The 17289-nt window shown below is 43.6% G+C and overlaps 2 protein-coding genes across 4 annotated transcripts in view; one reads left to right on the plus strand and one right to left on the minus strand.

The window, feature by feature from the left end:
* Positions 1-5686, minus strand: part of KIF11 (kinesin family member 11) — a 75584-nt gene extending 69898 nt beyond the window's left edge. The window contains exon 1 of the mRNA XM_027529307.1: positions 5524-5686. The gene's annotated coding sequence lies outside the window, so the exon portion shown is untranslated. The remainder of the gene's footprint in view (positions 1-5523) is intronic.
* Positions 5687-5750: 64 nt separating this feature from the next.
* IDE (insulin degrading enzyme) overlaps positions 5751-17289 on the plus strand; it is a 93941-nt gene continuing 82402 nt past the window's right edge. The window contains exon 1 of one of the 3 annotated variants that reach the window (XM_027529308.1): positions 5751-5923. In XM_027529308.1, the coding sequence (XP_027385109.1) occupies positions 5826-5923 (98 nt within the window). In that variant the 5' untranslated portion in view covers positions 5751-5825. The remainder of the gene's footprint in view (positions 5924-17289) is intronic. The other 2 variants (XM_027529312.1, XM_027529310.1) reach the window with 2 other exon arrangements.

The following is a 17289-nucleotide window of genomic DNA, read 5'->3' on the forward strand; positions in this document are numbered from 1 at the left end:
CATTCAGAAAACTAAGATCACGGCATCCAGTCCCATCACTTCATGGCAAATAGATGGGGAAACAGTGGAAACAGTGGCTGACTTTATTTTGGGGGGCTCCCAGTCAGTTCATTCAGTTCAGTCGCTCAGACTGAACTGTCAGACTTTATTTTGGGGGGCTCCAAAATCACTGTAGATGGTGACTGCAGCCATGAAATTAAAAGACGCTTACTCCTTGGAAGGAAAGTTATGACCAACCTAGATAGCATATTCAAAAGCAGAGACATTACTTTGCCAACAAAGGTCCATCTAGTCAAAGCTATGGTTTTTCCAGTGGTCATGTATGGATGTGAGAGTTGAACTGTGAAGAAAGCTGAGCGCTGAAGAATTGATGCTTTTGAACTGTGGTGTTGGAGAAGACTCTTGAGAGTCCCTTGGACTGCAAGGAGATCCAACCAGTCCATTCTAAAGGAGATCAGTCCTGGGTGTTCTTTGGAAGGAATGATACTAAAGCTGAAACTCCAGTACTCTGGCCACCTCATGTGAAGAGCTGACTCACTGGAAAAGACTCTGATGCTGGGAGGGATTGGGGGCAGGAGGAGAAGGGGACGATAGAGGATGAGATGGCTAGATGGCATCACCGACTCGATGGACATGAGTTTGAGTGAACTCCGGGAGTTGGTGATGGACAGGGATGCCTGGAGTGCTGCAATTCATGGAGTTGCAAAGAGTCGGACATGACTGAGCGACTGAACTGAACTGAACTGAATGTATCCTTCCTGAGGACAGTCTCTGGATTAAACATTCTGGCTAACTCTGTTATCTTAAAATGTAAATTATGGGAGTAGGTCTGGTGAGGTCTTTACAACCTCCAGACATTCTTTGGATTCATTGGAGAGTACGTAACTCCAGCGCTAACACTAGCAAGGGGGTACTCCTTCTGCCCCCTTCTGATGCCTATGTCAGAAGCTTTCTCTATCTCCTTTGTACTTTAATAGAACTTTATTATACAAAAGCTCTGAGCGATCAAGCCTCATCTCTAGCCCCGGATTGAATTCTTCTCCTCCGGAGGCCAAGAATCCTGGCATCTTTGCATGGTTCAGCAACAACCTTTCACTATTATCTTGTTTCCATAATTATCAGTTCCTGACAGATATTTCCCCACTTCCCTCATCCTTCACTGAAGATGGAATTATTCTGAACCAAATCCTAGGCATATATTATTTCAGTATGAATCTCAAAAGACTCTATTAAAAAAAAAAAAAGCTGCTGTGACCAGCCACTAACATAGCCCCAAAGTAAATTATTTAATATCATGAACAATCTAGTCAGTGTTCTTAATTTTCTGATTATCTCATAAGCACTTATTTTTCACAGTGGGTTTGTTCAAATCAGGATTTAAACAAGAACCAAGTATTTCATTTGGTTAATATGCCTCTTCTTGCTTTTCATTTTTTAAAAAATTTATTTATTTTTGCTTTCCATTTTTGAAGATTTTATTGAATTATTGAAGTATATAAATCATAAGCTAAATTAATTTTTAAAAACTGAACACACTCATGTAAAACACACCCCACAAGTTCCTAGCATTCTCTTTCAGTCACTGCAGACCACAGAGCAACCACTAACCTGATTTCTAATATTATAGATTAGTTTTGTCTGGTTTTCAACAGGGCTTGAAAAAGCATGGACTCATATAGTTTATACTCTTTTGGGTCTTACTTCTTTCATCAGGTTTGTGAAATTCATTCATATCATCCAGTATTCCAAAGTGTGACTATTCTGCAGTTTATTTTTCTATGCATTTTACTGTTGATGGCACTTGGATTGCTCCCAGTTGGGGACTGTTAATACTTATGCTACTATGAATATTCTAGCACATGCATCTTCATGGATATACGTTCACATTTCTGATGAGTATACAGCTAAAGCTGGAATTGCTGGGTCATAACATACACATATGTGTAGCTTTTGTAGATACTAGTAAATGGTTTTCCATGCCTATTTGTCTGCCCTCATACCATTAACATATTATCTCAATTACTAAAGCTTAATAGTAACTTTTAATATTTGGTAGTGGGAATTTCCTGACAGTCCAGACATTAGGACTCTGTACTCTCACTGCTGAGGGCCTGGGTTCAATCCCTGGTCAAAGAACTAAGATTCCACAAGCCTTGTGGTACAGCAGGAAAAAAAAAAAAAAAAACAAGAAGAAGAAAATAAAAAATTTGGTAGTGTAAATGTTCCAGATTCTGTTTTAAGATTGCCTTGGGTCTTCCTGGCCCTTTGCATTTTCATTTAAATTTTATAACAGCTTGTCATAGCTCACCAATTCCAACTCCCTTTTAATTCACAGGCTTCTCCTTCCTCTCTTTATTTTGCAATTTATTTGTAGAAGAAATAAATCATTTGTTGTGTGATGTTCAGTTCAGTTCAGTTGCTCAGTTGTGTCTGACTCTTTGCGACCCTATGAATCGCAGCATGCCAGGCCTCCATGCCCATCACCAACTCCTGGAGGTCACTCAGACTCACAGCCATCGAGTCAGTGATGCCATCCAGCCATCTCATCCTCTGTCGTCCCCTTCTCCTCCTGCCCCCAATCCCTCCCAGCATCAGAGTCTTTTCCAATGAGTCAACTCTTCACATGAGGTGGCCAGAGTACTGGAGTTTCAGCTTTAGCATCTTTCCTTCCAAAGAAATCCCAGGGCTGATCTTCAGAATGGACTGGCTGGATCTCCTTGCAGTCCAAGGGACTCTCAAGAGTCTTCTCCAACACCACAGTTCAAAAGCATCAATTCTTCAGCCCTCAGCTTTCTTCACAGTCCAACTCTTACATCCATACATGACCACTAGAAAAACCATAGCCTTGACTAGACGGACCTTTGTTGGCAAAGTAATGTCTCTGCTTTTGAATATGCTATCTAGGTTGGTCATAACTTTCCTTCCAAGGAGTAAGTGTCTTTTAATTTCATGGCTGCAGTCACCATCTGCTGTGATTTTGGAGCCCCAAAAAATAAAGTCTGACACTTTGTGATGTTACAAACATTCTAAAGTTTGCCAATTGTATCTTTATGGTGTGATTTAACAGATTTGTCCCCTGTATTTCCTATAAATTGTAGTTACACCTAGAGGCTTAATAAGATTCAGCAAACATGCATTTGACAAACATTGTGTAAGGATGTGCTTGCTGCCAGGCGAGATACAAAAATGACTAAGAAATCATTCCCAATCTTTTGCTTCTTACACATGCGGAAGATTAAGATTCAAGTAAGTGCCCTTGGGGAGTGGTTATTTCCAGTAGGGTATGTGAAGAATAGAACTGAAGGAAAGTTTTGTAAAGGCAATGCCTTTTCAGCAGGGGTTGAAAGAGCACTGACAAGTTTATATTGTTGTAAGCATCAGCTGGGGGTCTCCCAGGTGACTCAGTGGTAAAGAATCTGCCTGCCAATGCAGGAGATGGGAGTTCGATCCTTGGGTTGGGAAGATCCCCTGGAGAAGGAAATGGCAACAGCCCACTCCAGCATTCTTGCCTGAGAAATCCCATGGACAGAGGAGCCTGCTGGGCTACAGTCCATGTGGCTGCAAAACAGTCGGACACAACCGAGCAACTAAACAACAACAAAGCATCAGTTACCTGTGACAGTTGTGTGATTTGGAGTTGGTGAACAGGCAGGGGTTCTCCTTCCTCTCTTTATTTTGAGGCCAAAAGACATGGCTGTGTCCTAAACCCAGTAGCCTGTAAATGTTAACATTATTTGTAAAAAAGTGTCTTTGCAGATGTAATTAAGTTAAGGATGAGATAGGATCATCCTGGATTACCTTGCTGTGCCCTAAATCCAATGACGAATGTCCTATTAAGAGACCAAAGAAAAGACACACAGAGGAGAAGGCAATGTAAAGATGCTTATTGGAGTAACAGGGCCTGAAGCCAAGGAGGTTGAAAGAAGCAAAGAACAGATTCTCCCCTAAGACTGTCTGTAGGGAGTGCCACCCTGCCAACATCTTAATTTTGGCCTTCTGGCCTCCAGACTGTGAAAGAATAAATTTCTGTTGTTTTAAGCCACTAAATTGGTGGTAATTTGTTATGGCAGCCACCAGAAACTAAAACAGATGGGCTGGAAGGAGAATGTAACATTGTGAAATTGTACCTTACAGCACTAGGAGGGCTTCCTCCTTTCTGCTACCTGTTTTCATCCCTCCCGGGTTTACCTTTAGCTGAAACTATATGGTAAAAAAAGATCCCCAAGAACCTCACTGATGAACTATCCACTTAAGGGATCCTTCTCCCGATTCCCCTTAGAAGCAATAATAGGATTCAGAACACTGTTTTTGGCTGCAGTCTCAGGTCTGCCACATCAGGAACCTAAAAGCACTTAAGTTAGGGAAGTGTCTGTGTTTGTGTTTCAGTCTCTCAGTCGCTTCCAACTCTTTGTGATCCCAAGGACTCTACCCGACTAGGCTCCTCTGTCCATGGAATTTTTCCAGGCAAGAATTCTGGAGCAGGCTATCCTTACCTCCTCCAGGGGATCTTCCCCAGGGGAAGATCCTCCCCACCTCTCCTACAGCTCCTGAACTGTCAGGATTCTTTCTTTTGCCGGGGGTGGGGCGGGGGTGGGGGGAGTTAGGGGGGTGCTCTGTGCTGGGTCTTCACAGCTGAACCAGCTTTTCTCTGGGTGGGGTAGGGGGAGGCGCTACCCTCTAGTTGCATTCTGCGGTCTTACTGCAGTGGCTTCTCTTGATGCAGAGCAAGGGGTCTAGGGCACCGTGGGCTCAGGAGTTGCCATTCCCCGGCTCTAGAGCACAGGCTCAATAGTTGTGACACTAGGGATTAGTTGCGCCCCAATATTCGTGATCTTCTCCCATCAGCGATCGAACCCATTTCTCCTGCATTGGCAGGCGATTCTTTGCCACTGGGACACCTGGGAAGCCCCAAGTTAGGGAATTGCTAACCCTAATCGCGCTTTTCTTAAAAACAAACAAACAAACAAAAACCCTGTAAAATAACGTAAAGGAAAGTTAAATTCATAACAACAATTACCTTGTTCTTAGATGCAAAACATCATAAAGCCATGGAGAAAAAAGTCTTACAAATAGTGCCTGAAATACACTGAATACTAGTAGTACTACCCATACTTTTTTTTTTTTAATGTAGTAGTAGTACAGAGTGGTAGTTTTTATTCTGGATTTGTAAATCCAGGAAGGCCTTGTTTTGCCGTGGCCGGTCCCACGTCCACCTAGGTCTTGGAAAGGTTGCTAGTTTCCCAGGGTGGAAACTCCCCCCAGGTCCCGGCCTCTCTCGGGGACTCTCGCGTTTAATTTCTCCCCAGTCCCCTACCCCACCGTCCACGTCCCCATCGCGCTCTAGAGGGAGCCCGAGGGCCGCGCGCCAGTCGCCGATTCATTTTGTGGGAGGTCGCCTCGCCGGCGGACCTTGTACCAACACCTGCACCGCCGGGACCGACAGCCAATGGGGGCGCCTTCGCAAACATGGCCCCTTGTGCCCTCACAGTATTCGTGCGTCCCCTGCCCCCGGCTAACACAGACCAGATACACAGCCGCCCTCACGCGTGAATCCGGCGTGACCCAGGAGGGTCCCTCCTCGCCCGGGGAGGCCTGGTGGCCCGGCTCCCGCAGCTCCCCGGCTACATTCCGTCCCTCCGGTCAGCCGGTGTCTTGGCCGCCCGCCGTTCCACGCCTTATCGGGCTCCAGAGAAAACCCGGAGAGGCGGCCGCTCCGAGGCTCTCGGGAGGCGGCGCGGCGCGGCAGGCTGAGCATGCGCAGTGAGCGAGGCCGGCTCGGCACAAGGAGGAAGCGTTCGCTGTGATCCCGGCGGCTTCGCTGGGGTATGCGGTACCGGCTAGCGTGGCTGCTGCATTCCGCGCTGCCCAGCACCTTCCGCTCGGTCCTCGGCGCCCGCCTGCCGCCCTCGGAGCGCCTCTGTGGGTAAGCCGAGCGGAGCGCCCGGGCCCTCGGGGCCCGCAGGTCACGGTGGTTTGGAGCTCGGGTTGCAAAGTGGTGATTCAGCACTTAAAGCCGCTGCTGCCGCCTCCCTTCACGCCGCGGGTCCCGGCGGCCTGGGGCCCGGGCGGCAGCGCAGAGGCCGCCCGGGGCCCGGAAGGGCGGCTCGCGGGGCGGCGCGAGGAGCCTTGCCCGGGAGAGAAGGGCGTCCCTCAGGCGGTGAGGACGGACGGAGGCTGTGACCCGGGTCACCCCGCGTGTGTCACAAGTGCGGGGGGCGCGGGGCACGGGCGCGGACAGTCACCTCGGCCCGCTCCCGGGAGCCGCACCGGGCCGGGCCACTCTCGGGGGAAGTCTGCCTGTGAGGGGACAGGAACCCAAGGCGGACTGTTCCTGGCCATGGGGTAAAGGATCCGAGTCCGGAGACACCGCTTCTCACCTTCCTCTCAGCGCCGCTTTTTCCTGTGCGGACTGAGTTTCCACTCCCGTTTGGAAATGCCAGCCCTGGCAAGTGTAAAAGTTTGCCTGCCTCCGCCTTAGCGAGCAGCCGAGTGTTGGCTTTCCTGTGGGGGGACTGTGGGAGCCGAGAGACACCCTGGAAGCCTTTACAGTGGCTCTCCCGCTTTACACCTGAGACCACCGAGGCCCAGAGAGATTGTGTGATTTCCCCACAGATGCAGAGCATGTGGCAAAAACCAGGACTGGGACGCAGGTTTCTGCCATCCGGTGGCGTGCTCTCTCCACATGACTGTTCTGTGTATACTAGAAATTTTCAGCGTTGTAGCAAACGCTGAATAATACCCTTTACTGTGACTAAAGGGGAATTGCCAAAGATGGGCAGTATTGTCTTGCCCTATTTAGATACACTATTTGAACTCCTCCTCTGGTTTAAAAAATACCCTGAATCTACTAAGTGCAGGGCACATTGATGATCCTCTGTGTAATGAACGTGGCCTGCCTTCAAAGTGGTTGGAAAGGATTGAGATGCCACGAGAGTATAGCCAGTAAAAAGGGGTGTACTTGAGAGGGTCAGAAGACTGGGCAGTGTGTTTGAGGAGCACGGTTGCGGGGCAAAGATGGGGCGGTCTGGGCTGGCCTTTGAAGGAAAGGTGCGTGGGGATGGGTGTAATCTTTCCTGGGCGTGCAGGTTTGTCTGTGTTGGGAGCGCAATGAGCAGATTAGTCAGAGCCTTAAAGAATTTCCTTCGGGGAATTGGGAGGAAACAAGTACTGTGCTATAAAAGTAGAATGATGTTAGCCTGGCCTTTGGATTTGAGTTGGGCTCTTTCTAGCGAATAAAAGGTAGGGAGCCCTTAAGAGTTTTTGATGTGGGAAGGGATCTTCATGAAGACTGCTAGTTTAGGATTTAATTTGGTGGCTGTGTGCAGGATCGTAAGGGAGTTGAAACTGGTTGGGACTTAGTCTTTACTGCCTGAACTAGGAGAGCTGTAATGGTTCTAAAGGAGGCCAAATGCAAATGAAGAATCTGTGGAACTTTTCCCTCTTCTGTTTCCCACTACACCACAGATTCCAGTACAACAAACAGAAAGATCCCTGAGTTGAGAGAGGGAAGTGGGGGTGCTGAACATAGGCAGGGTACCTCCCTGGGCCTCCTATGTGTAAGAACACTTCTTAAAATTATTGCTAATAGGTTCTACAGAATTTGTGATTTTTAAAGAAAGCATCAATTTTAAGTTTACACAACTACAAAGTTTGTAAGTTCTACTTATAATTCGATTTTCTTTGTTTTTTCTCCTCCTGTTCTTCACTTTCACTGATGAAGCCCAGGGCATGGGTTGAAGAACCAGAACTTCAAAATGAAGTGGTTTTTCAGAGAGGGAAATTGGAGATTCAAAGCACAATAATTGAGATCATCCATCTAGAAAGCTCTTCACTAAAAATTACTGGCTGAGGCTAGTAAGGAAAATGCAGGTCCAATCAAAGGGGTCATGGTGTAGTTTTAGGAAGGAACATACTAGCATCTGAAGTTATCATATATTTAAATCTTAAGGAAGGTAATCAATCCTACTTTGCATAATAGGAATGTGTTAAAAGATATGGTTATGTAGCTGTTTCCTGGAAGAATTGGGATTTAACCCATGTCTGTATGGTGCCAGAGCATGAGCTCTGAACTGTTATTTTATTCTGCCTCTGAACTGTAGTATTGGAGAAAACTCTTCAGAGTCCCTTGGACAGCAGGCAGATCAAACCAGTCAATCCTAAAGGAAATCAACCCTGAATATTCCTTGGAAGGATTGATGCTGAAGCTGAAGCTCCAATACTTTGGCCACCTGATGCGAAGAACTGACTCATTGGAGAAGACCCTGATGCTGGGAAAGATTGAAGGCAGGTGGAGAAGGGGGCGACAGAGGAGGAGATGGTTGGATGGCAGCATTGACTTAATGGACATGAGTTTGACCAAACTCCAGGAGGTAGTGAAGGACAGGGAAGCCTGGTGTGCTGCAGTCCTTGTGGTCTCAGAGTCGGACACTACTTAGCGACTGAACAACAGTTGCCAATGTTTGGCCATTTCTTTTCTGTTCTAACCTCTTTAGAAAGAGGTGGTCTTAAGGCATTTGTATAAGATCAATTCATTTAGAAAGCAGCCTCATTGTTCCTTTTGTAGCCATATTGGATAAGTTGGGACTCTGCCAGATCATCTTAACCTGGGAGAACCTGCAGGTCTTAGCCCAGTCACTGGCAACCTCTTGAAACACCTGGGCATCAATCATCTCACTTTACCTGTAGCTCTATTTGCATTTCTTTGTTCTAAAGGCTTAAGAAACAGACTTTTAAACCACTTTCAACCAAAACAATGGCTTTTTAACAGTTTAAAAGGACAGGATGCCCTTGAATATCTTTAGCCACACACTTAAAAAGTTACATTCTACTGTCTGCCTTAAAGGTTAGAGTTGGGGACAGTCTCATTAGGTAGTAATGTGGGGAGCAGAAACTCAGTATATGTTTCCTTGAGAATTGGCATCCTTTCCATTTTTTGTTTGGTATTTTAGTCTCCTAAACCAGGTACCACAGGCTCAACCTACCTTTCAGCCAGGATGATAAGGCTAAAGCACTCTCCTTCCATAACGTTAGCTCCTTTAAGGTATGCTGGGTTCTGGAGGCTTGGGTAGGATATTCCTAATTAGCTTGTTTTTGCCCTCACTCTTTTCTGTCTGTTCATTCAGCCTTACTTAAGTATCAATATTCTGTAGTGATCATTCATTGTGCTCAGTGCTGTGGGGATCAGGGACAGCTGATAAATTCTGTCCTCAAAGAGCGTTCGGTCAAATTGGATTGAGTAGTTTCACTCCTTCACCTCTGACATTTTACAGAACATCTCTACTTTTGTATTCTGTTCCTTCTTTCAGTTTATTTTGAAAAGCAACTCAGTATTACTATAACAGTATTCTTTTAAAATGGTGCTTGTAAAATTCTTGTAGAGTTAAAAGCTATAACAGCTTTTATTCCTCCCAAAGAACTATGTATTAAATATTTTCTCTTTGCCTATTAAGAATATGTTACTTAAAAAGAAGTGTGACTCAACAAGCTGTTCCCTGAGGGGAAGCTATCACACTGCCTGACTTTTATTCCATGAATGAATCAGTGGTCGTCCTTCAAAACTGGTTTTCTCTATTGATTTTCCTAGTTTTGCATATGTTGGTGTCATCATTTCCCTAGTTTAGCTTGAAAATTGGAGTAATCTTTGAATCTCTTTCCCCTTCACTGCCTGTTCCCAAGATCAGACTCTCGAATCTTTCATCCTAAAGTATCTTGGAGTAAACTTTATTATCCATCAGAATCATAGTTCAGGCCATACTAAATCTTCTGTGACGTCTCACAGCTACAGGTTTTATAACTGACTTTTTTCCCAGCCTCCTGTCTATTAGTTGATCCTTATCATCATATTAGTCCTACTAATATACCACTTTTCCCATGCTATTGACTTGTTTAGACACCACCAGTGGTTCTGCCCTATTTCAAGATGAAGTCCAAACTTCTTTTTTTGCTTTAAATCCAAACTTCCTGACCCAGCATTCAGGCATCTCATAAGCTGGCTTTAGCCCAGCTTTTCCACCTAACTTCACTCGTCTCCAGTCAGACTCACTAATTCACTGATTCTTGGACGTGACATGTTCATAACTATTCTAGAATGCCCTTCCCTCTTTTCTTTATATGACTAAATCTCTCCTCCTTTTTAGACACTATAGAGGTCACATAGTTATCTTTCCTTTTTCTGAACTTAATGATTTTAAGATGTTTTGAAATATTCATTTGACATTTAACCATATACTGCCTCATTTATATACTCTTTTAATTATTTAATATTATACATGTCAGAGTATATAGGATGAAAAAGAACAACAAAATGAATACCTGTGTACTCACCATCCAGTTAAGGAGATTTCAGTAACTTTGAAGCCCTCTGTGCTCAACTCCCATGAAGGGATGATGTTGTCCTATATTTGGATGATCATTCCTTGATTTTTCTTTATTGTTTTAGTAATTTTAATATATCCCTAAACAGTGCATTGTTTCGTTTTGTCTGCTTTTGACCTTTATGGAAAATTTTCTTCTCTGAGTTACTTCTTTTCATTTAACCTTGTTTCTGAGATTTACGTGTTCAGTGTTGAAAGACAATCTTATGTGAATATGTCACTAATTATTTTTCTATTCTGTTGTTGATGGAGATTTGGGTTGTTTCTTTTTTTTACATTTCCTATCACAATATGTGGTAGGCTTAACCCAGTGCCTAGTCCTCTCTACCTACATTCACTAGGATGCTCATCCAGTCACATGTACATGCTTTATTCCCATTTGTGGCCGCTAACCACATGTGCTTATTTAAATGTAAATTAACTAAAATTAACAATTCTGTTCCTTAATCACCCTGTCCACATTTCAAGTCATAAATGTCTTGTGGGTGTCATATGGAGCAGTGCAGATATGGAACATACCCATCATCACAGAAGTTTGATGAAACTGGCCTGATGTGTATTTGGACAATTGTCAAATATATATCTCTAGCCAGAACCTCTCCCCTGAATTTCAGATTGAGGTAATAAATTTCCCGCTTGACATTTTCCTTTGGATGTCTGATATACATCCTAAACTGATCATACCCCAAACCTGTCTCCAAATCTTCTACCTCAAAACCTGCTCCTGCCACAGTCCTCTCCCTTATCTCAGTTAAAGACATCTCTGCTCTTCCACTTGTTTAGGACCAGCAACTTGGAATCATCCTTAACTACTTCTTTGTTCCCATGTCCCTCATCCAGTCAGCCTGTATATCCATATTCAGACTCTTCTCACTGCCTGCACCCTTTTACCCAAATTACTATAATAGCCTCTTAACTAGTTTCCTTGCTTCTGCACTTGCCATTCTACATGTAGCCTGCTCTTGTCACCACTGGCAGCATGATCTTTCTGCCAAGTCATATATCTTTGCTAGGGAATATAGCTCTCACCTCATCCAGTCACACCAGCCTCCTTGCTTCACTCCATCTTGCTCAGATTATTTGCACTGTTGTCCTGCCCAGAATGCTCGTGTACCAGTGAGATGACAGTGGGCTTCACAGAGAAAAAGGTATTTGAGCAAATGTCTTGGAAGGAAATATAAAATTTGGATGAACAGAGAAGGGAAAGAGAGAGAATATTTTAGATAGAAGGAATGGTATTAGCAGAGGCTCAGAAGTATATTGTCCATTTCACGGTATAATCAAGGGACGATGAGATTTTATCCTAAAGGAAATAGAGAGCTTCAGATCCTTTTGAATAGTAGAGTGACATATGTAAGCTGTGTTTTTGGATGATTAATCTGGCTGTTTTGGGAAGCACAGTTGAAATGCAGGCAGAGATCGACAAAGGATAAAGAAGTAGTGCAAATAACAAGGAAAGGAGAGTGTCTGCAGAAGATACATGTGAAAGAAGATGCAGCAACTTTGATTGGGTATGGGAGGAGATGGAGAAATCAAAGAGGCCTAAGAACTTAGGCCTGAGTAACTTTGAAATTAGCTAGGAGGGAGCACCATACATGCTAAGTCACTTCAGTTGTGTCCAGCTCTTTGCAACTCCAACTGTAGCCTGCCAGGCTCCTCTGCTCATGGAATTCTCCAGGCAAGAATACTGGAGTGGATTGCTACACCCTCCTCCAAGGGATCTTCCCGTCCCAGGGATCGAACCCGTGTCTCTTATGTCTCCTGCACTGGCAGCAGGTTCTTTACCACTAGCACCACCTGAGTGGGGCTTCCCAGGTGGCTCAGCAGTAAAGAATCTGCCTGCCAACTAGAAGATGCAGGTTTGATCGTTGTGTCAGGAAGATCCCCTGGAAAAGGAAATGACAACCCACTCCAGTATTCTTGCCTAGAGAATCCCATGGACGGAGGAACCTGATGGGCTACAGTCCATGGGGTCCCAAAGAGTCGGACGTGACTTAGCAACTAAACAACCATTTATTTGTTGGATGAATTTGACAGGGACCTGGGCTTCTGGAAATAGGAAGCCCTAGTGATAAATGTTGGAGAAGGCAATGGCACCCTACTCCAGTACTCTTGCCTGGAAAATCCCATGGGCAGAGGAGCCTGGTAGGCTGCAGTCCATGGGGTCGCTAAGAGTCAGACACGACTGAGCAACTTCACTTTCACTTTTCACTTTCACACATTGGAGACGGAAATGGCAACCCACTCCAGTGTTCTTGCCTGGAGAATCCCAGGGACAGGGGAGCCTGGTGGGCTGCCATCTATGGGGTCGCACAGAGTCTGAAGAGAGACTTAGCAGCAGCAGCAGCAGCAGTGATAAATGTAATTCAGCTTTTGCTTACAATTCGCCATTTCTGTACTCTAAATGTCAGTGTAGCCAGTAACTAGTATTTGTGTGTGTGTGTGTTTCTTATTATTAAGAAATTAGAGGCTGTAGTGTATTTCCAAGATTTCTTCCTGGTCTGAGTTACTCAAAGGGACAAAGTTGGCTTCAAAAGATATAGGACAGGAGACAGCACTGCTGCTGCTGCTGCTAAGTCACTTCAGTCGTGTCCAACTCTGTGCGACCCCATAGACGGCAGCCTACCAGGCTCCCCTGTCCCTGGGATTCTCCAGGCAAGAACACTGGAGTGGGTTGCCATTTCCTTCTCCAATGCGTGAAAGTGAAGTTGCTCAGTTGTGTCCGACTCTTCGCGACCCCATGGACTGCAGCCTACCTGGCTCCTCTGTCCATGGGATTTTCCAGGCAGGAGTACTGGAGTGGGGTGCCATTGCCTTCTCCATGAGACAGCACAGTGTGGTGGAAAAGAGCTCTACCTACAAAGGCTTAATTCAACTGGATTCTAGTCTCGGTTTGCCATGAGCTTGGCTGTGTGATTGTGGGTTGGACCTGATCATCTTTAAAGTTCCTGCTAACTCCATGAATCTGAGACCTCATGTTGATAAAAGCTCTAATCTCTGTTAGAACCTCAGAAGGAATTTTGCCTTGCTCTCTAGCCGTGCCTTGGAGAAGGCAATGGCAACCCACTCCAGTGTTCTTGCCTGGAGAATCCTAGGGACGGAGGAGCCTGGTGGGCTGCCGTCTATGGGGTCGCACAGAGTCGGAAACGACTGAAGCGACTTAGCAGCAGCAGCAGCTAGCTGTGCCTTGGATCTGAGAATAAGCAGGTTCTCATAATCATTTGAAATCATGATGCTGGTATAATTGAATTGCTGGCAGTAGAGATTGTATTGTTTTATGAAGTGATATATAATAAATAATATTCCTTTGACAACTCATATGTATCAGCATTTGTAATCAATTGGTGCTCTTAATTGTTTTAAAAGTATCTCTAGTTTCCTTTGTAGTATAACAGTAAAGTCTCAAGATCAGTTTATGAGGAAGGTAATAATGCCTTTTTTTGTATGTAATTTATTTTATTTTTAAAATTTTTATTGAAGTGTAGTTGCTTTACAGATAATACTTCTTATTTTGGAGATTTCTGTCACAGAAATCCGAGTTCACTTGCAATAGTAACTGGATAAAAAATGTCCAGCAATTCAGTGGCCAGCATAATGGACCCTGCAACTCATTTTTTTTTTTTTCTGTCTACAAAAGAAAATGACTTGTGGGGCAAGCCTAGCGTATAACTGACTTTCTTAAGGAATGAGCTTCTGGATTCAGTACTTGAACTGTTGATTTCTTTTTCTTTTTGAGGAGCACATGACATACTACATGCATGTTAAACATCAAACATCCTGGCTTTTAAGGACAAACATAACGAATCTATTTAATACATAGCTAGTTTAAAAAATTTTATATTTATTGAAGTAATACAGGCAGTTTTTAAGAGTTCGATAGTACTAAAACGTTTACAGCAAAAATTAGCAGTTCCCTTCTCTTACCCTGGCCCTTAATTTCTGCTCCCCATAGGCAACCACATTCAACTCTTTAAGCTTTTTATTTTGAAATTTATTTTTTTTTTTTTGAAATTTATTTTAATATTTTCAAATAATGCTAATACTGTTATTCTTTGCTTAATTTTAGAAATTATCTATTGATTTGTTTTACAATAGATGGAGATTTAATTTTTTTTTTTGGCCTCACCCTGAAGCTTGTAGGATCTTAGTTCCCCAACCAGAGATTGAACTTGGGCCCTTGTCAGTGAAAGCGCAGAGTCCTAACCACTGGACTGCCAGGGAATTCCCTAGATCAAGATTTAACTCTCTTCCCTTATCCATCCTTCTGACAAGTTATATCACAAATTTTGGATATAGTAGCCTTCTGTATTTACATTATTATGACTTTGCAAATATTATTCACTACCAGGCTAAATAGTGTTAAATTCTTCTTCTTGTTCATATTTTTTGTCTTTACCTTTTGTCATTTTTTGTTTACCTATAATATTCCTGCTTCCCAGTTGCTCCCACAGCCACTTAGTACAATTTCCTACATGACCAAACTTATTAAATGATCTATTGATTCCATGTTTTTCCTTTGGAGGCTTTCCTTCCAGACACTTTCCCTTCAGTGGCAGTCTGGACTAGTTTTGCTCCAGGCCTTTAGCAAAGTGGTTGCCTGGAATTTACCTTTGTTTCTCTCCTGTACGGTATCTATTTCCTGAATCTCATAATTTGTTCTGTCTTGGTTTGCTCCTTCATTCAAAAGATACCTGGAGTATTTGAAACATGTATTCTAGTAACTACTTGAGAAAGAGAGCATGTACAAGATAACATTTTAAAAGATCTAATGATTTCCTAAACTGAAAAGCATTGATCTGAGTTTTAGTATGAATCTACATATCTGTAGAATAAATCTACAGAGATGAGAGAGAGGATGTGAATGGCTTTCACTCTTCCATCTGGCTCTAGAGTTGTAGAATTCTGAATACTTGAGAATTAAATGATTTTACAGATTATTTAGCAAATGATTAAAGCAAAAAATTTTTGAAGCGACCCTTTGTGGAACTTTGACAAGAAAAGACGTGAAAGTTCTTTTTTTCTCTGTTCTTTCAATTGTTCTTTGCAGACTCCCACTATATTTATTTTTTTTTCAGCTTTTTGAGATATAATTAACATACAGAATGGTGTAAGTCTTAGGTATACAGCATAATGATTTGACTTACATATATCTTTAAATGATTACTACAGTAAGTTTACTGAACATCCATCATTTCATATAAATACAAAATTAAAGAAATAGGAAAGAATATTTTTCCTTGTGATGTGAATGCTTAGGGTTTACTCTTAAAACTTTCACATATAGCATTCAGTTAAGTTCAGTCGCTCAGTTGTGTCTGACTCTTTGCAACCCCATGAACCGCAGCTTGCCAGGCCTCCCTGTCTATCACCAACTCCCAGAGTCTGCCGAAACCCATGTCCATTGTGTTGGTGATGCCATCCAACCATCTCATCCTCTGTTGTCCCCTTCTCCTCCTGCCCTCAATCTTTCCCAGCATCAGGGTCCTTTCCAATGAGTCAGCTCTCCACATCAGGTGGCCCAAGTATTGGAGTTTCATCTTCAACATCAGTCCCTCCAATGAACACCCAGGCCTGATCTCCTTTAGGATGGACTGGTTGGATCTCCTTGCAATCCAAGGGACTCTCAAGAGTCTTCTCCAACACCACAGTTCAAAAGCATCAATTCTTTGGTGCTCAGGTTTCTTTATAGTCCAACTCTCACATCCATACATGACTACTGGAAAAACCATAGCCTTGACTAGACGGACCTTTGTTGGCAAAGTAATGTCTCTGCCTTTTAATATGCTATCTAGGTTGGTCATAACTTTCCTTCCAAGGAGCAAGCGTCTGTTAATTTCATGGCTGCAATCACCATCCGCAGTGATTTTGGAGCCCAGAAAAATAAAGTCAGCCACTGTTTTCCCATCTATTTGCCATAAAGTGATGGGATCGGATGCCACGATCTTAGTTTTCTGAATGTTGAGCTTTAAGCCAACTTTTTCATTCTCTTCCTTCACTTTCATCAAGAGGCTCTTTAGTTCCTCTTCACTTTCTGCCATAAGGGTGGTGTCATCTGCATATCTGACGTTATTGATATTTCTCCCAGCAGTCTTGATTACAGCTTGTGCTTCCTCCAGCCCAGCATTTCTCCTGATGTACTCTGTGTATACGTTAAATAAGCAGGATGACAATATACAGTCCTGACGTACTCCTTTTCCTATTTGGAACCAGTCTGTTGTTCCATGTCCAGTTCTAACTGTTGTTGCTTCCTGACCTGCATACAGGTTTCTCAAGAGGCAGGTCAGGTGGTCTGGTATGCCCATCTCTTTCAGAATTTTCCACAGTTTATTGTGATCCACACAGTCAAAGGCTTTGGCATAGTCAATAAAGCAGAAATAGATGTTTTTCTGGAACTCTCTTGCTTTTTCGATGATCCAGCGGAAGTTGACGATTTGAGCTCTGGTTCCTCTGCCTTTTCTAAAACCAGCTTGAGCATCTGGAAGTTCACGGTTCACATATTGCTGAAGCCTGGCTTGGAGAATTTTGAGCATTACCTTATTAGCGTGTGAGATGAGTGCAATTGTGCGGTAGTTTGAGGATTCTTTGGTATTGCCTTTCCTTGGGATTGGAATGAAAACTGACCTTTTCCAGTCCTGTGGCCACTGCTGAGTTTTCCAAATTTGCTGGCATATTGAGTGCAGCACTTTCATAGCATCGTCTTTCAGGATTTGAAATAGCTGAACTGGAATTCCATCACCTCCACTAGCTTTGTTTGTAGTGATATGCTTCCTAAGGCCCACCCAACTTTACATTCCAGGATGTCCGGCTCTAGGTGAGTGTGAGTGAGTGATCACACCATCGTGATTATCTGGGTCGTGAAGATCTTTTTTGTAAAGTTGTTCTGTGTATTCTTGCCACCTCTTCTTAATATCTTCTG

The sequence above is a fragment of the Bos indicus x Bos taurus genome, chromosome 26 (genome assembly GCF_003369695.1).
Source record: "Bos indicus x Bos taurus breed Angus x Brahman F1 hybrid chromosome 26, Bos_hybrid_MaternalHap_v2.0, whole genome shotgun sequence".
NCBI classification, from domain to species: domain Eukaryota; kingdom Metazoa; phylum Chordata; class Mammalia; order Artiodactyla; family Bovidae; genus Bos; species Bos indicus x Bos taurus.